Below are 19,167 nucleotides of genomic sequence, written 5' to 3'. Positions count from 1 at the left end.
CATTTTTACTGTAACCAAAATGTGCTTGGTGTAATTTATCTTCTAATTATACCACAAACCATTAAAGGGCGTCATTTTACCACAGAATTTGAAGTTTCTCCTTTGTTTCGAAAGGTTCAAGTGGCTGTTATTGTGCATTACATAAGAACAATGGAAACCAGGGAGTGTCAGGATGAACCTCCGCCTGCAGTGAAGTGTCCCATCGCTCCTGACGACTACATCACAATCTCTGTGATCCGGGGCTGGAAAAGGACGCAGAAAGAGGTCAGACAATGAGGAAAACATCCAGGAAGATAAGGAGTTTTTCATTGGTTTCTGTGGAGAAAGTACAAGAGCATCAGAGCTCAAAGACATGCCAAAAAAGATAAGAAAACGCTTTACTTGCAATGGGACTATCGGACAGATCTGGATGCATTTATTCGGCATAAATGCAGCAATGACAGTCAGGAAGAAGACCTCAAACAGGAGAGACTGTCTGAGCAAGATGCAGGAAAGGATGAAGATAAAGATACAGATTTGTTTGGCCTCAGAGGAGCAAAGATGGGGTTTGAGGAGAAAGAGGGGTTTGAAGAAAAGAGGCACATTTAGGGACACATTTAGTTCATAAACTGGCGAATAATTGAGAAAAAAGCGATGAACAGAGCAGAAAGGACATCACAACAGTACAGGAGCTACAGGGAGAAGATGAGTCTGATCAGAAAGGGTCAAACAAAATGAAACGATTAAACAACAACAGAGGAGCAAGTTCAAGAAATGTTTGTTTGGTCCAATGGATTTTGAAAAGACATGGATCAAAAACTAGAAATTTAAAATGTCCAAATCAGAATCAGAATCCAAAAATATAACGCTAGGCAGTGATGACGGCGATGCAACAAGTTCAGATATCCAGACTGAAAATATAAATGAAATCCTTCAAACTACAAATATTAGCTTTGGGAATAAACAAATCAGGAAAATGCAAACTGAAGAACAGACACGTAAGATTAAAAAGACTCCAGAGATTGAACCAGAGGAGTCTCAGGTGTATTGGAATATTGATTTAAATGCAAATCAAAGTCATTATGATCACTTTTACCTTTTTTTTGTAACTTCTTTTAGGTCTAAACAAGTCAACATTTTGGAAAAGGAGCCCTGCAGTTCCTCACCTTGAGCAAAGACAAGACAAAAACCCCAATGGAGCTAAAACAAAATGTAAATCAAAACATCATAAACTCTCTGAGGCCGTTAAACAACAAGCAGCTTCAGAAAAACAAGGTACTACACAACTGCACAAACTTTGTTACATTGTTTATGCAGTAAATCTTGTTTTACGGTGGAACAAACATCTGCAGGATTCATTACATTTAAAAAAAAGATTCATGCATTTATTTTTTTGCCCAAAACACATCAAAAAACATAATTTTTGCTGCTGTGTTTGGGTCTCCTCTCCACTGATCTGACCTGTAAGTTGGACAGATGGTGTCACCTGCTTGTGTCCATTTTGGAGACAGAAGCAGGAGATGCGCTCTTCCCCAGAAAAGTTACATAGGGCACCTTTAAATGACACTTTATTGTCTCTGTGGGGAAAGTTTATCAGAAAATATTCAGTGTTTTTGCAGAATTTGTTGAGTTATTCTATATTTTTAAATAGATATTGCAAAGATAAAGGACAAACCAACCAAACCTCCAGTGAAACCTGCAGTGAAACCTCTAGCGCCCCCTGCTGAGCCTTAAATGCATCACTCTTTAGCGTTGGCAGAAACACCAACACCACAGAAAACCATTGGCAAGTCAATACAACCTGGTGAAGTACAAAAGTGTATGATTTTGCCGTTTTAGTTGCATTAAAAGGATAATATAATTAGTTCATTGATGCTTGAATGTCGTTTATGGCAGAATCAAGGAATCCACTGACTTTTAAGCAAAATAAAGCCCCAAATCTTGACCAAACCCCATTTCTCTAAATCTAATCACTGCAGCTGCAACTGATACAATTAGTGCTGAAAGAAACGCATTTGTACAGAGAAAAAATAAATACTTGAGAAGTTTAAATGTCTTTTAATGTTACGTCACTTTTTGTTCATTAGCCAAAAAGTGACAGTAAATACCACATATACATTAATAATTACATTAAAGCTGGAAAAACTGTGACATACCCAGCTTTTTGAGTATTTGTCAGTAATATTCTACAAACACACTGTACAATAAAACAATATGTGTCATGAGAAGTGTCCAGTGCACAGAACATGTAAACAACAGAGTCCGGATTAGAAAATATGACTGGGTTAGACTAAAGTGGAGATTTTTCAGGACAACATAATATCATCAGTACATTAATATTTGTTTTAAAACATTTGACAGTGACGACAGACTGTGACACTACAAACCTACAAAAGGCACCATGTTTTTCCAAAAATAGGACCAAGAAAATTCAAAAGCTCTTCCAGCAAAATATATACGGGCAAGGGCCAAACAAACATATTTCTTCATGTCATTTCATTAAATATTTACATTTAGTTTAAAGCACTTTATAAACTGATGTGCTGCATTTGTCATAAAAATATTCTTTGGGATTTTTCAATAATAACTCCTGTTTTATCCTCAGCACTGTGACATAGAATCATTTTTTCTTTATGTACATTATTTAGAGATTTCTGAGGCTCATAAAATGTAATGCATAAGGTATTGGTCTGTTGAAAAGCCCATGTCTAATTACAAACATCTCCACTTGATTCTGTTACTGTGTATTGTCATTTTCGTCAGTAGTTTTAATATTGCGTAGTATTCTATTATCTGGCATCGTTGAGTTGCCTGGCCACAGTTAAAATCTCCTTGGCTCCTTTACTCAGCAGCAGGTTCGCCAGGTCCACCCCCAGCTGCTCTGCTCTTGTCTGGGCTGAACCTGAAATTTTAGTCGCTGTAATTCCGACTCTCGGTACAAGTTCATCCACTTGCTCCTGGTCCTGTGAAACATGCATAAAATGTGAATATTGTTAATGTCAGAGGGGCTTTTCTTCAAACGTAGACACATTTTAAATTGAGCCTCACCCCCTCTGAGTTTGCGACACTCGTCTGCATCGTGTCCTTCAGACTGTCAGAGCCATCAAGGCTAAACACTGCCCCCGTCATGTAGAGCTGGGGATTACATCAAAGCAACAGGACATCAGAGCGAACAATACTAATGTTACATACGGATTATACATTTTATACTTTCAGCTGGTAGTGTTTGTGCTGACAAATTTTGATGAAACTCTTTAGTTTTTAGAGTCTCTCCTTGCAACTGTGGCTTGTCTTCATGGAGATGTTATTACTTTATGTGACATGGTCCACAGTATGAACTTATTTAACTACAAGAGTTTATGTCAAACTATGGAACATTCCAGGTAATGCAATAACATCTCCATAAAGACAAGCAGGTGATGGACCGTACAGCTAAAAGTGACATATTTCACCTTTATATAACAATGAATGTGAGAAGTAAAAGATGCTGGTGCAATTCTGACCTGTGAATCTCTTATTTCAGTGTGTACAGCCACAGGGACACTGCATCCTCCCTCCTAGAAGACACAACGTGAATAAATCACACCATGAACGCCTTTTACATTTGGTGAATAAAGTATCAATGTTTGTACCAGTTGTTTCAAAAAAGCCCTTTCAGCGATACATCTCAGAACTGTCCCTGGATCGTGAAGGACAGAGACCATCTCCAAAATGTCTGTATCCCGAGCTCGGACCTCCACGGCCAACGCCCCCTGGTCAAACAAAAGAAACTACTTTTAACATAAGTTTAAAAAAATACATACATTTACAGCAAAAAAATTATCAATGTTATTTTACCTGCCCGACAGCGTACATGCAGTCTTCTGGTGTGAGACACTGACAATAGAAAGAGAAAAAAGACATTATTAAATAACTATTAAATCTCTCTGCATACAGTGATGTAGTACTTTTGATAAATGGCTGATATGCACAATTTATTTACTTAGAAAAGTGTTTTGTGTATTTGCCGATCCCAAGACAGACCAGAAAAGCAATGTGGTCTAAAAGGCAAGCTATAAAATGAATGAAAGTGACTCTTAAGGTGAAATGCAGAAGGAAAATGTATGAGATTTCACTTTTGAGACTTGTACCTGACCAATTCTGCTCTCCCAGCCCATCCTCTTCAGACCAGCTGCAGCTAAAATGATGGCAGCGTAATCATCTTTCTCATCCAGCTTCTTCAATCGAGTGTTCAAATTTCCACGCTGAGCAAAACAGTTAAGGCAAAAAAAACTCATATATTATTCTTCAATGATCCTATTCTACTAATACATGTGTTTTTGTGTATTATTAAAAATATATTTATGAAGGATACAATGTCTTTGAACACCAGATGGGAGAATCTTCTCTTCAGCTGAGCCGCACGCCGCAGTGAACTAGTGCCAATAACACTGTAATAGACAAATGCAAATGAATTCAATGACTGCTCAACCAACTACTACAACACACAATAACTATAATGTTGAAAAAAAAGGTAATATTAAACCTTACCTGTTTTCTGGTAACATGTCGAGCGTCTTATTAACGTGTTTGGGATGTAGCACCACAGCATCAACAGGACTTTCTCTCCTACAAGACAAGAGTTTTCAGTGAATACTTACCCTAAATTTCGGACTATAAGCCGCTACTTTTTTCCCCACGCTTTGAACCCTGCGGCTTATACAACAGTGCGGCTAATTTATAGATTTTTACTGCCTAACGGCCACTGGGGGGCACTCTAACAGTAAATGCATAAGTGAGACATGGGTAAAGATTATGAACTGATGCTTTTCAGACACAATTTAAAAAAAATAAATAAAGAAAAAAAGCGTTTCCTAAATTAAAACAAAAAAAACCTTCAGTGTAACATCTTTCTGTGTAAATATCACATGTTACAACACAAAAACCTGCGGCTTATATTCAGGTGCGGCTTATATATGTACAAAATTGATTTTCTTTTCAAATTTAGCTGGTGCGGCTTAGATTTTTGATCAAATGCAAATGTACCGTAAATTTTGGACTATAGAGCGCACCTGAATCTATCTGTTTGACCTTCGTCTGACCAGAGCATTTAGAGGAAGCATTTATTTCCACAGAATACAAAGTGGAAACTGCTTTCTGACCAATATTAAATACCACAGAAAAATGTATGCAGTATTGACGCAAAGTAAAAAAAAAAAGTTGTGTAAGAGTGAGTATCTTACTTCAGCACAGCTCCAATAGTGAATCCAGGAGGCAGAGTGGTGGGAAGGTCTTTGAGGGAGTGCACCACTAGATCCACTCTGCAAGACACAGACAGAGCATCATTTAACTCAGGTATAACGTAAAACAATACAACCATTCACTGCCTCCCAGCGCTGCCACATCTGCTACATCAGAAGTGAGCATCAAAAGCTCTGCTACGTAAAGGGTGAGTCTAAGGCTGCAGGGAGGAAGTTGGGGGTGGGACAAATTTCAAAAGAGTTGTAATAACACAGTGAGCAGTGTAGTCTATGTACTGGGTTTTACATGCAGAGTTAGAGAAATGTAACGCTTAAATACACAGGGATGAGCTACTTAACCATACCTGGACCTTTGCACCTTTAATTACACATAATCTAGTGCATATATAAGTGTAAATTGCAGATTTATTGACCTGGTTTATGGTTAATGTCTCTATAATTACTGGACCAATCCGCATAAAACAAAAAGTAGCACAAAGTTAAATCCCTCCTCAATGAACTAAGGTGTAATTCTGGTTTCAAAATAGCTTCAGAACGTGGTGTCATTACTCAACTCTAAAGAATTGTCAGTTGGTTCAACATTTGTGGGCTATAACCTTGGATATTTCTTCCAAAAACTGTACATCTCCCATAGAGTTTGGCAGATTATTATATTTCAAGTTTTGACCGCTCATATAAACAAAATGAAGCAGTTTTGGTTCATAAAAATTCACAAATGCACCAAACTAAATCTTGATATAACGCGAGATAGAACCATGTAATTACGGCTTTACAAACATTTGCAATTATTGTCATGTGATAAGACAATTTGTTTATATTGATGCGCTCTAAAATACTCTTTTTTAGTTCTGTCAGCAAAACAAATATGCTTAAGGCCAAAGTAAAGTGTTCTGTTTGTATTGGTTTGTTTTAGGACAATGCTAAGCTCTGCAGCAGTGTCAGCCGCAGATGACACCAGAAACACTCACTCATTTCTCTCCAGGGCGTTCTCCAGCTCTTTGGTGAACAGACTCTTCTCTCCAATCTGCAGAGTCAACAGAGAAAGAGTGAGAGGAAACACTTCATATTAACATACTAATGCTCTGCTAATCCAAAGCAGACCGAGTTTAGCCTCACCTTTGATAAAGCTGTGTCCAAGATTCTGTCTCCTGTTGTCGTCATCCCAACTGACGAGGAAACAAAAACAGGTCTTTAAAGATGCACTATATAACTTTTTGGGTGGTCCATCACCTCATAAAAATAGCTTTGTTGGGAATGTTTCACAGTGTGGTATAAACTTATCTTGCATTAATTCAATTCCAAGTGTTTTTATTGCCAGAAAATGTATTGATTTGTTAGAGTCACCTGCTTATCTCCATGGATATTGGAAAGTTTTAACTCTTTGCAACAATAGTGTATTAGTTTCGGGGTAGTTAGCTCATCCCTTCAAATAAATATAAGGCAGTGTCCAGCAGTAATCTGACCAGAACTGAAGAAGCAGCTTGAACAAGCAGCCAAACATCTTCACTCCAACAACATTTTGCCCAGTTGACAAATTTGAATTTCTCTGTTACTCTTTGCAACAACATCTCCATGAAGGTTTGAACACTTTTTCCAATTAAAATAGATATTATCTTTGAAATTGTTAATCACTATGATAACAGCCCTAATTTTTATCATTCTCAAACTGATGTATAGGCTAAGTCAACCACACCCAAAGTAGCAGAGATAACTCAGAAAATGGTGAGTTGAATGAATGAACGAGAGCTCTTACTTATTTCCAGTTCAATGTCAGGGTATAGTTCTTTCAACTTCTCTGCCACACTGTCAGTCTGAATACAAGCCAACTGGAAGAATAAAAAGACAAAGAAGTCACTTTACTTGCTGACATTGTAAAAAAGACTGAGATACCACCGAAGACACTCTCTATGTTTCTTTTAATATCAATAGCTGAAAGTGTTATGTCAGAGAATGCAACACAAAAACATAATTTGAAAACATTTGTTAGACAGAGGAGTAGTCACACACTGTACCTGGCTTTTGCGAGTTCCAATCCGAATCACCCGAACAGCTTTGCTGTTCCCATCCTGAAAAGACAAAAAACAAATAAAAAACATCAAATCCCAAACTATGTCCAAACCTCAATCCTTAAGGTAAAATATAACTCCTGCTTGTCTTACCCTGATGTACTTGTAAAGTCCGTTCTCCATGGTTAAAGTGCACTGTAAAGCCTATTGTGCTGCTGTTAGCCTAGGACAGTCTGCAGTGTCTCAGTAAGAAGCTAGACTGAGGTCATGCAGCCTCAAGAAACTGAACACTTGGGTCTTTCTCTCCTCCTCCCAACAGGACCCCCACCCCAACATATCTCTGCTTCCTAAAGATAAGTGTCCCAATTCAGTCCGTTATAAAGGACAGGGAGGGGCATCTAAGGAGGGTCAGTCCAAAAAGGTGTGGCCTTCCAGTAGCATCTTTACTCAGTAGGCCCACCGCCTATAAATCATGAACTAATTTTCTTTTAATAGTGTAGAACAGTGGCTCACAATCATACACCAAACTTTTTCTCACACTTCCTAACTTGTGTCATGGTTATTCTTTTTTTATACATGACTCTATTTAATTATTACCAATTATCACAATTATATTATATTGTTTTAATGATACTGGTGACATATAAATATAAATTGTCCTTCAAAATACACTTCAATTTTACCTGCTTTCTAAATCTGAAATCATTCAAAGTACACAGTGGTTGGGAAATACTGGTCTAGCATACTGGAATATTTATGACTATTATCAATAAACCTATCCTATTTAAAGTTGGTTGCCATAACAATTGTAACATTAAGGTAAACTGCACAATATAATTTATCTACTCATGTTACTGTCATCATTAATAATAGCCAACTAATGGTTTTATCTCTTGAATCACTGATATTTTGGGCTTAGTGGTTAGTTAAATTTGATTTAAAAAAAACAAAGAAAATAATAAAATAAAATAGAATTAAAAAAAACACTAATGTATATTTAAATCTGTACTTGTTACAGAAAACTCACAAATAAAACTAAGTGAAGTAAATGAAGTAACATAACATCCAGATCAAACCTACAAAATGGCACTACGGCTTTTTTAAGCACCCTTACAAAGCATGGATGTGATAAGTGGAGGTCAATTTCACATAGTCTCAGCGATGGAAGGAAAAATCTGTGTCTTTGAGAGGGAAAAAGTCTATATTTCTTGCTTTACTTCTCTGTTTGTGGTATGTGCTTTATGTCCCGCCTCTTTTCACTTTTAAACCAATGAAAAAGCGAATTCAGAAACAGACCCAAAAAACTGACCAATTAGAAGACTCTATTTGCCTGAACCCGGAAATAGCGGCTGCCCTCCAGAAAGAAATGAACATGCTTTCAACATGGTGTATTTTTTATCAAAGTCTTACCACAGAAGCAGCTTCCTCCGACATCTCGCTTATCCGATTTGACTCGTAAATGTTGTGCAGTAGATAGACGCCTTATATCAAGCGCAGAAAGCTTGAAAAACACAACTTTTCCTTACATGAACCTATAGTGACACCCAACGACCGCTGACGGTTCCGCAATGAATGAACGCGGAAGTGGTGACTGCGCCGGGTGACGTCACTTCCTGCTTCTGACAACTGTTTCAACTTGACTTTAGGAAGAAAAGTTTGGACTTAAGTCAGTGTGAATAAAATAATAAGACAACAATGAGAACTAAGTTCAAGTCTTCACTCTGAAAATACAAATGATGGACGTGATGGAGAACGACTGCTAAGGAGATGTGCTGCATTTTTTTTGTTATTGTAGGTCACAACCGTTTGTCAAAAGAATTTTATTTTATTTTTTTAAATAATAATAGCAATAATAATAATAAAGGTTTACAACATTTGTGGCAAAGTAGAAAAATTCCACAATTTAGTGTCAAAACAGGCAAAGTATTACATAAGAATGCAGAAGAGGAAAAAAAAAAAAGTACATAATACAAAACGTTAAAGGATAATAATAAATTATATATATAAGATAAGATAAGAGATAAGATATGTCTTTATTAGTCCCACGGTGGGGAAATTCCAATATTGCACCGCACAGTTAAAGAACAGAAGGAAAATGGTACATGCAATAAAACAAGATAAATAGCTTAAAATAATTTAAAAAACAGACTTAAAAAATAAACTAAAAATAGACTCTAATGTAACATCTCCGTAAAGTGACTTGAGTATTGCACATAGGTGTGGTTGAATGACACATACAGAGAGGGTGAATCAGTCTGTCACTGAAACTGCTCTCCAGGGCAGACAGAGCGTCCTGCAGGGGGTGACACTCATGGCCCAGCATAGAAATGACCTTAGCCAGGACCCTCCTGTCCCCCACCTCCTGCACAGTGCAGAGGACACACATACATACATACACACACACACATGCATACATACATACATTATATTATACATTATATATATATATATATATATATATATATATATATATATATATATATATATATATATATATATATATATATATATATATATATATATATATATATATATATATATATATATATATATATATATATATATATATCAGAATCAGAAGACTTTTATTGCCATAGTCTGTGAACACAGTTCACAAACTAGGAACTTGATGCGGTGAAAAAGTGCAACATAAACACACTGAATAAATACAAATACAAATAAGGGCATGCACAAAGTTAAAAAGTTTTTTTATATATATATATATATATATATATATATATATATATATATATATATATATATATATATATATATATATATATATATATATATATATATATATATATATATATATATATATATATATATATATATATATATATATATATATATATATATATATATATATATATATATATATATATATATATATATATATATATATATATATATATATAAGGCTAGGCTGCTGGGTAAATGTAACTCTAGTAACGTGTACTCATTTGGTAGTTTTTTATGCGACAACAATAAAACCAAAAGAAGAAGAAAAAAACACAACAACAACAACAACAAAGTTAAAACAACAAAGCCACCATTTCCCAAAAAAAAAAAAAAAAAAAAAACATACAAAAAAACAACAAAGCCAGCAGTGGAGTCCACGTCACAGGTTTCTCAGAGCTGCGGCGCACTTCCGGTGGAGACGTGGCTCTGCGCTGCTGCTGCCATATTGACGCCGTGAAGCTAACAACCAACACTTTCCACGCATCTGTACATCCTTCTGCGAGCAAAAGCCACGGCAGCGGGGCACACGGCCAACGGACGACTGCGATTCAGTAGAAAGAGACAAAAATGGTGAGTGACAATCAGTTCTAATGCGTTTTCAGACTCGTAACAACCTGAAAGCTAATGCTAGGCTGCAGGGCTAGTTAGCCAGTTAGCTTCCTCAAACGCGACCTTATTAGTAATACACTTGGACAGTTTGTTTTGTTTCGGACTTTAAAGTATAATATGCTTATATAGAGATGCGGATGAGGTTTCGTTGGCTTTTAATAAACTTGAGAGTTATTATTGAAGCCCTGGGTCTGGATATGCTGACGTTCACTTCAGTAGCATCTGATGCTAGCTTTGGTTTAGCTCCTGTCAGGAGCCAGAGCCTTCAGTTATACCTGCTGTCTGGTAGTTAAATCCTACAATACATCAGAGTGTTAAGTAATATCAGTTATTTGCGATGTCATGTTATTATTACCTTGATGTGACCTTTAAACTGTTAAAATCAGCTGTTTCATGTCTAATTGAAATTCACTTTCATTGTGATTCATTCTCTACAGCACTTCCTATTAATTATACACTCGTGAATACTTGAACAATTATACTTTCTTGAGCTTCCCAGGCCCAAATGCATTACTAGAAACTGTGTTCTGTTACATCTCTGTTATAACATGTAAACGTATGGTCTCTCACAGGCGCTCAGTGTTGACAGTATGTTTCACTTTCTCACTGCCTTCTGCTCATTTAACATTAACGGGATTTTAATGACAAATAATTATAGTAAAGTGAACTTTCTATTTCATCTTTGCTAACTAAAGTATAATATCTGTTTCTTTATACCTGATGTTAGCCAAATTGAGAGAGGTGAATATTTAACACAATTTTATTTGACAAATGGTAATTGGTCTTTCTTGCACAGGGCCTATTCAGGTGAAGAATAATAAGTCTGTGCTCTATTACACTTGTAACACACGTGATAGATTCAATTATTTCAGTGTACCGTGGCACTCTCCAATAGTGAAAAAAAAATTCATAACAATAACATTTTTGTAAGTCACACTGTACCTCACTATTACTTATAAACATGTCTCCTACACACACTCACATAAAACTTACATTGTTTTGATTGTAACTCTACACATTATCCCTTTGTAAATGCATCTCAATAATGTCTTGCCTGCCCGTGTCTCTGCAGGTGCTGTTGGCAGCGGCGGTGTGCACCAAGGCTGGTAAGGCCATAGTATCGCGTCAGTTTGTGGAAATGACCCGGACGCGTATCGAGGGGCTCCTGGCTGCTTTCCCCAAACTCATGAACACGGGAAAGCAGCACACGTTTGTGGAGACGGATAGTGTGCGTTATGTGTACCAGCCACTGGAGAAGCTCTACATGGTGCTCATCACCACCAAAAACAGCAACATTCTGGAGGACCTAGAGACGCTCAGACTCTTCTCTCGTGTGGTACGCCCATTTAATGCTCAAAATCAGACTGTCATTAAAAACACACATTTCCCCCAGAGCAAATGTTTCCATATTTAATCCTGTTACATCCATTGATTAAGAACTAAACTGCACAGAAAATGGTCCTGATATGATTAAACTGCTCATATTGATTACATGACAAATTACTATATGATTTCAAAAACAGTGTTCAGATGACTAAACTCAGATTTGAAACCTGTTGTACCTTGGACCACTCTTGGTTGAATGAGGGATTACGCCGTCTCATTCATTACATTATATTTTAATTACAGATCCCAGAATACTGTCGAGTGCTTGAGGAGGCGGAGATATCGGAGCACTGTTTTGACCTGATCTTTGCCTTTGATGAGATCGTTGCCCTCGGATACAGAGAAAACGTGAACCTGGCACAGATCCGCACTTTCACAGAGATGGACTCCCACGAGGAGAAGGTTTTCCGCGCTGTCAGAGAGGTAAGCTTTTTAATACAGTCGACTTGTGAAGTGAAAATAAGGTACTAGACTCCAGGGAAAAATTAAAATTAAAGATGCACTGTATTATATGGTGGAGGTTCTGCCACTTGCTTGTGTCCATCGAGATGTTATTGCTTTGCCTGAAATGTCCCACAGTATGGAATTCTGTTTCCATGGAGACAAGCAAGAGACCCCACAGACAAAGTTACAGATCAGATCTGTGCAGAGGCTAGCCTGTGCAATGTAAAAATGCATGGGTAGGGTACCCTTGCTAGAAAGGTTACATGGTGCACCTTTTAAAAACAAATTTTATCAAGTGTCCTAAAAGGATTGCACTGTTTTGTTACAGACTCAAGAACGGGAGGCCAAGGCAGAGATGAGGAGAAAGGCCAAAGAGTTGCAGCAGGCCAGACGGGACGCCGAGCGCTCAGGAAAGAAAGCTCCAGGTTTTGGTGGTTTCGGCAGCGGCGGAATGTCCAGTGTCTCCTCAGGGTCCATCATCACAGACACCATCGTGGAACCAGAGAAGCCCAAAATCACACCTGCTCCTGTCAGGTAACAATAATTTTGATATCATTAATTGGCTTAAGCATTTGGGCTGCAATATAGAGCAATCACAATTTGAAAAGGTGCAAAGTTCCATTTCAGAAACCATCAACATTTACAGCTTGATGTGATGTTCATGATGTATTGTATTTTTCCTCATAGACCAAGTGGACCAAGCAAAGCTCTTAAACTGGGCGCTAAAGGGAAAGAAGTTGACAACTTTGTGGACAAACTCAAATCTGAGGGTGAGACCATCATGCCCTCCAGCGGAAAGAGGGGCTCAGACGCAACCAAAGTCCTGCCGCCACCGGTCAATGTTGAGAGGTACGGAAGCTCCTCAATAATAAGGACCACTCTGTTGTACTGTGCTGCATAAAGTCGCAGTTCAGAGTGCTAGGATAAGCGTGAGTAAACATATTCAATTATATCCTGTTTGTCTCAGTCTAATGTTTGTCATTCACAAGCATTAATATCCATTACCTGAAAAACATTGCAGAAGTGATTTGACGGTGTGTCTGTTTCTTCAGTGTGCACCTGCGAGTGGAGGAGAAGATCTCTCTGACTTGTGGTCGAGATGGAGGTCTTCAGAACATGGAGATCCTGGGAATGGTCACACTACGAGTCACAGATGACAAGAACGGACGCATCCGCCTCATCATCAACAACAACGACGGCAAAGGACTGCAGCTGCAAGTAAGTCCAACATTTAATACTGTAACACAGGTAGCAATGTGTTGTCCAAACACGGTTCTTCAAATGATTATATGTTGTGTGCAAGTTTTAGATTCTGTATATCCGGGTGTTAAATTGAACATATCTTTATTTGTCCATTATCAAAAGGTTTAGACCTGCGAAGTAACATTATTATTGAAAGATTAAAGGTGATACACAAGATTTTTACTGACAACTGAAAAAGAAAGAACAAATTCTTTTTAAATTGTGTACAATGATCCAGAGTTTTTCCTCAGTTTCCTAATGCATCCTAGCATTCTGTAGATTCACCACAGTGAGCTTATTCCCAATGGCAGAGGCCAGACAGGAGTCTTACTGTCACGGTAGATTGCTAGTTGTTTTTGGCTATAACAGTGCTCTCCCTGATTCTTAGACGATAAAAGTGCTTTGTAATTCGATGCAAACGGCACATAACGGTCTCATTTTGACCCCGAAAGCTGTTTTTACCTTAAATCTGTGCTGAGGCAAAACACATTTACAGCTGCTTAAAATTACGTATAGCATAATGTTATATTTGCTCCACTTGTAGATAAGAGAACCTTGTACGATTAACATTATATAACTGAACTCTTTAATTTTCCCAGACACATCCCAACGTGGACAAGAAGCTTTTCACAGCTGAGTCTGTGATCGCTCTGAAAAACCCAGAGAAGTCGTTCCCTCTCAACAATGACGTCGGAGTTCTGAAGTGGAGGCTACAGACCACAGACGAGTCTCTCATACCTTTAACCAGTGCGTGTCTCTGAGCTCATTCAACTACATGAGCTTTACAGTGTTGAGCTGTTGTATAAAACCTGCTTCTCCTCCACAGTAAACTGCTGGCCTTCAGAGAGCGGGAGTGGCTGTGATGTCAACATTGAATATGAGCTACAAGAAGACAGCCTGGAGCTTAATGATGTAGTCATTAGCATCCCTGTACCGTAAGTGTCAGCGCTAATACTTGTTTTTTGCCATATATAAACATAAATATAAAAACTGTGGAATTTTAGTGTGGCAAAAACACTACTATAACAATTCAAGTTTATTTATAAAGCACTTTACAAACAGAGATCACTGCCAAAGGGCCGTACAAGGTCAACCAGGGCACAACTGTGTAAAAATAAATAGACGTAATAAAACAGTGGGTGAAATCATTCAAATGGAGCTTCACACTGAATCATTTTAAGCTTTTTGTTGTGGGACGTGGTAATAAAAATTCAGTGTCTCGTATAATTTTAATATTGTATAACATTACATAATCTATAAATAATGGCAGGATTATGTTCTTTATTTCACAATTTGAATCAAATAACTACACAACCTTTTTAATGACGTCTTATTTTCTGATGTGACACCAGCTATGTACTAGGGTCATCTAAAGTATCAAATCAGATACTAAATGATACTTAAACTAAATTAGATTACTCATTTAAGCATCGATAGTAAAAAAAAATAAATAAAAAAAAGACAGACAGACATTACAAAATTATCTTTCCTGAAGTGTTAGAATAAGCTTGAGTTTGAACTAATATAAGACGTCATGGTAACTTAAAAAATCTACTATTTAGTGTGGTTCTATTGTGTAAAAAGGCAGTTTTTCTTTATTTACATTGTGGTATCTAAATCCGTATCAAGTACTGAGCTTATTAATTAGTATCACCATTGAGAATTTGAACATTGTGACAACACGTGTATGTAAATGTGCGTATCCCCCTGACGGTTTGTTACCGTTGTGCCTCAGGTCTGGTGTGGGGGCTCCGGTGATTGGGGACCTGGATGGAGAATACAAACACGACAGTCGGCGAAACGTCCTGGAGTGGTGCCTCCCGGTGATCGACGCCAACAACAAGACGGGCAGCCTGGAGTTCAGCATCGCGGGGCAGCCCAACGACTTCTTCCCCATCAATGTGTCCTTTGTGTCCAAGCGCAACTACTGCGACATCCAGGTGAGACGGGCTTGGATTTCATGAGTCTACATCGAACATAAAATTAGAAAAACTTTTATTCATCCACAAGGGACATTAGTTAGACACAGTAGCTCACAGAGATGTTGCAGTTTAATATTTAACCAGCTGGAAAATGGAGCTCTGCTGTTTCTTTTTCATTTTATTTCACACAAATATTTTAGTTAATGTCTAAATTGTGATTGTTTTTGTGTGGAGTGACACTGAACGAGAAGGACAGAAACAGTTTTAACGAATCTTGAATCTAGATTTAGTATTTTTGTCTTACAGTTCTATATTTTTAAGGAATATTCAGCTTTTTCAGTCCTTATATTGATACAGTTGCTTCGGTTTTGGTTTTGCTGATGCTTTTTGTCGTTTTTAATGCTTTTTGTCGTTTGCATGTTTTTATTAATCAGTAGTAACACTGATAATGTAATGTATCAACCAAAAAAAGTGTCTTTTTTCTTTAGCATTTGTATAAAAGTGCAAACATTTAGGACCCTCTGAACCCTCTGGACCCTAAATCAGTGATCAGTAAATAGGCAAATAAATGAATTAAGAGACTAATTTTGAACCAATTTCATAAACTGATACTAGATTTTAGTGCATTATTTTAATCAGAGACCCACTAATGAGCGAAGTTCCTTTAAAATCGTGTCTTTCTGTGTTCTCCAGGTTACCAAAGTGGCTCATGTAGACGGCGACAGCTCTGTTAGATTCTCTTCTGAAACCTCCTTCGTGGTCGACAAATACGAAATCCTGTAAAATAACATCAAAAGAAAACCACACAAATTTTGAAAGTGAAGGGGGAAAAAAAAAATCAGCAACTTCACGTCTATAGAGAAAGATTGAAGAAAACCTGCCTGCCCACCCTGTATCCGACACCACAGACTGTGCAAATCGACAGGACTATGGGAGCTCTCCTGTTTGGAGCAGAGCAGCGGTGGTGTATTTATGTTTGTATAAGAGAGGATCTGCTATATATAGATTAAACCAACATGAAAATTAAAACTACATTGATGCTGTTGTTTTCACTGAGCAGGACTGTAAACACGGATCGTACAGTAAGTAGAGGATGACTGGAGCTAAACCGCAGACGAACCAGGAGCATGTGGCGCCCTCTAAAGACTGGCTCAACTCATAGCATTTTTGTGAGCTAGTTTTGCCTCCCGAGAACCATGCACCAACAAGATCACACGCCGCTTTTTAACCGTTTATCCATAAGTTTGTTCTACTGTGCATAAAAAGTCTGCGGATCTGTAGCCTCGTCCATCATTTTCTTTAACTGTACCCATTATAAAAAGCACTATATCTCACAATTTTAGTATAAACTGTAGGACGGTGCACTGAGAAACCAATGATAATCTGTTATTTTAAAGTAATTATTGTATTTTCATTTACCTCGCAGACCGATGATTTATTCCTTCTAAAAGCGTAGAGGAGGCTGAGCTCGGACCTTTTTTTTTTTGCAGTTACAATCCGTAAGAGTTGTGGATCAGCCCAGTTATTATTGTCAATTTTGATGCTAAAACGTAGGCTTTGTGTCTTTACTTTTGCTGTATAATTTGTCATTTCTCACTAATCTGTAAAACGCTTTATAAAGTGATTTTGTTTGAAGGGGCGCTCGGCAGGAAACGGACTCGGCTTAAGTGAAATGTTCTTATCTATGTTGGTTTAACACTTTCTACCACCTCGTTTGTCTAATTACTTTGTTTAAAATGAACGGCATGTTTCTGTCTGGTTAATTTACTGTCCCCTAAACAGTATTTTAAGTTCAACACCAAGCCTTCTTAATCTGGCGTCCCATAAGGTATTAAAAATGTGAGATATTTTGGTTGGGACCGACTGCCGCTCGCACACCCAGTCATCCTTTACTTACTTACGCATGATTCAAACTCCTACTTTTTGTCTTTTATGTTTTTGTTTTTCATTTCTACTTCTCTCCAGAGTTCGGTTTAGCCATGGTTGTGTGGATGTGGGTTGACAATGACTAGATTGAGCATTTTTAACTGAAGTACTGAAGGGGAATCCTAACATTCCAGTGTACAATTAGAGAAGACTCTTTAATGGAATAAAATGTATTATTGAAAATGTTCAGAAGCCTGGGTTCACTGGTGTTGCATGGCCTGGTTAAATCATCTTTACATAGAGGAGTGTATGCGTTATATAAGCTTTAGCCTGTTTTTTGTTTTGTTGTAGCTCCGTTTAATCACTGAATAACTTCTGAAAGGAAAGGAACGTGAACGTAGTTTGATGCATGTGTCAAAGACTTGGCTGCAGATTATTCCTGTCCTGATAACGCATTTTGAAGCATCATATATTAAGAAAGATACTGCTACAAACAATGATACTGAAACAAAACAAACAAGATAATCCCAGTAAACCTTTTTTAAATCGACTGCATCACTCAACAATTCTGAGCTGCAACAATAAAATAACAGAATCAACCAAAAATGTACTCAAATTTTACCATATTACAACAAAAATACCCCCATTTTTGCACAGAAATTGTACACATGATACACCCTGAGCCCCAAAACGTATTATTCCAGCTTCTATAAACTAAAAGATACTTCGTTATATTAAATACTGTGACAGGCCTGACATAGACAGACAAACTTTCTAGAATTCTGTGTAAATTGTAAATTCTACCAGTGAATTATTGTCTTTGGACATTTTGTTTTAGCCTCATGACCTTTTGTCTTCTCTCACCTTCCACTTTTGCTTTAAATTATATTATCCTTAGTGCACATTATCAAATCTGAAGCTGCAAAGCACATCTTATCCCACAGTCACCACCTCATTGGAGCGCTCTTATCTCTCTATATGCCAACGAGCAAATATTTGGCATTTCAGGTACCACCAGATGGAAACCTTCTGTATGACGGGAATAAACGAGGTCTAAAGAAAGGGCCAAAACAGATATTAAATAGACTTAAATTACTATTAATACGAGTTTACACAAAGAAGGTGAAAAAGGCTGCACGTCAGATCTGTAGAATAAGAAGTAAAGATGAAGTATTTGTACTTTTTAGTGTAATAACTAACTCAACATGATTAAACAAAATTCATCATGAGGCTTTATTTGAACAAGGAAACTGCACAAAATGAGATTACACTTTTCTCTTAAAGGTGGGAAGTAAAAAATAAAATAAAATAAAATAAAAAATTATAAAAATAAATAAATCAAATATTAAATAAATAAATAAAATAAAAGTAAAATATTAAATAAATAAATAAAATCACTTAAAACTGAAAAAGTGCACTCTGAACTAAAAAAAAAAAAAAAATGGTGTAGAGTAAAACAATCTTGTAGATGTCTAAAATAGCAAAAATAATAATGTTTTTTCCAAGTCCACATTCCAGGTGTTCTTATATTTAGCATTGCACCATGTATAGACAGTCATCAAGTGTATAGTTATTCAAACATTTTGGAGAGTCATCAGAGAATCAAAATCATCAAAATCCTAAAGATTGGCCTTTGCTCTTGATTCTAAAATGAAAAGTTGGAAAAGAACGTGTCAGGTTCAAAAAGTAGTTCCAAAACCAAAGGGCGTAAACGGGCTTCACCTGAGCAGA

The 19,167-nt window shown here is 37.1% G+C and overlaps 2 protein-coding genes across 3 annotated transcripts; one reads left to right on the top strand and one right to left on the bottom strand.

The window, feature by feature from the left end:
• Positions 1 to 2,021: 2,021 nt before the first annotated feature.
• LOC117380749 (porphobilinogen deaminase-like) lies at positions 2,022 to 8,798 on the bottom strand. Of its 2 annotated transcripts, none has more exons than XM_033977584.2 (14): positions 8,636 to 8,798; positions 7,232 to 7,285; positions 6,973 to 7,045; positions 6,336 to 6,385; positions 6,188 to 6,243; positions 5,202 to 5,279; positions 4,510 to 4,587; positions 4,334 to 4,409; positions 4,110 to 4,223; positions 3,817 to 3,855; positions 3,612 to 3,731; positions 3,483 to 3,536; positions 3,028 to 3,114; positions 2,022 to 2,942 (listed from the first exon to the last, which is right to left on the bottom strand). In XM_033977584.2, exons 1-14 carry the CDS (start codon positions 8,657 to 8,659, stop codon positions 2,769 to 2,771), a joined length of 1,077 nt encoding a protein of 358 aa, XP_033833475.1. In that variant the 5' UTR covers positions 8,660 to 8,798; the 3' UTR covers positions 2,022 to 2,768. The 2 variants fall into 2 exon arrangements, with proteins under 2 accessions (XP_033833475.1, XP_055081864.1); XM_055225889.1 differs by lacking the exon at positions 8,636 to 8,798 and adding an exon at positions 7,379 to 7,496 and having other exon boundaries at positions 2,095 to 2,942.
• A 1,553-nt stretch (positions 8,799 to 10,351) lies between these two features.
• arcn1b (archain 1b) lies at positions 10,352 to 17,682 on the top strand. The gene is made up of 10 exons (XM_033977583.2): positions 10,352 to 10,537; positions 11,649 to 11,912; positions 12,206 to 12,385; positions 12,735 to 12,940; positions 13,094 to 13,255; positions 13,459 to 13,624; positions 14,248 to 14,395; positions 14,475 to 14,583; positions 15,384 to 15,588; positions 16,264 to 17,682. Exons 1-10 carry the CDS (start codon positions 10,535 to 10,537, stop codon positions 16,351 to 16,353), a joined length of 1,533 nt encoding a protein of 510 aa, XP_033833474.1. The 5' UTR covers positions 10,352 to 10,534; the 3' UTR covers positions 16,354 to 17,682.
• The last annotated feature ends 1,485 nt before the right edge of the window (positions 17,683 to 19,167 follow it).

The sequence above is a fragment of the Periophthalmus magnuspinnatus genome, chromosome 13, assembly GCF_009829125.3.
Source record: "Periophthalmus magnuspinnatus isolate fPerMag1 chromosome 13, fPerMag1.2.pri, whole genome shotgun sequence".
NCBI lineage: Eukaryota > Metazoa > Chordata > Actinopteri > Gobiiformes > Gobiidae > Periophthalmus > Periophthalmus magnuspinnatus.
This window is presented reverse-complemented; position numbering and strand designations above follow the sequence as displayed.

Coding starts and splice junctions, on each gene's coding strand:
- LOC117380749 (XM_055225889.1), bottom strand. CDS start 7,408: ATGGAGAACGGACTTTACAAGTACATCAGG. Junction 4,410..4,509: donor GACATGTTACCAGAAAACAG/GTAAGGTTTAAT, acceptor TGTCTATTACAG/TGTTATTGGCACTAGTTCAC. Junction 2,943..3,027: donor GTGTCGCAAACTCAGAGGGG/GTGAGGCTCAAT, acceptor CATGTTTCACAG/GACCAGGAGCAAGTGGATGA.
- arcn1b (XM_033977583.2), top strand. Junction 12,386..12,734: donor TTTTCCGCGCTGTCAGAGAG/GTAAGCTTTTTA, acceptor GTTTTGTTACAG/ACTCAAGAACGGGAGGCCAA. Junction 13,625..14,247: donor GCAAAGGACTGCAGCTGCAA/GTAAGTCCAACA, acceptor TAATTTTCCCAG/ACACATCCCAACGTGGACAA.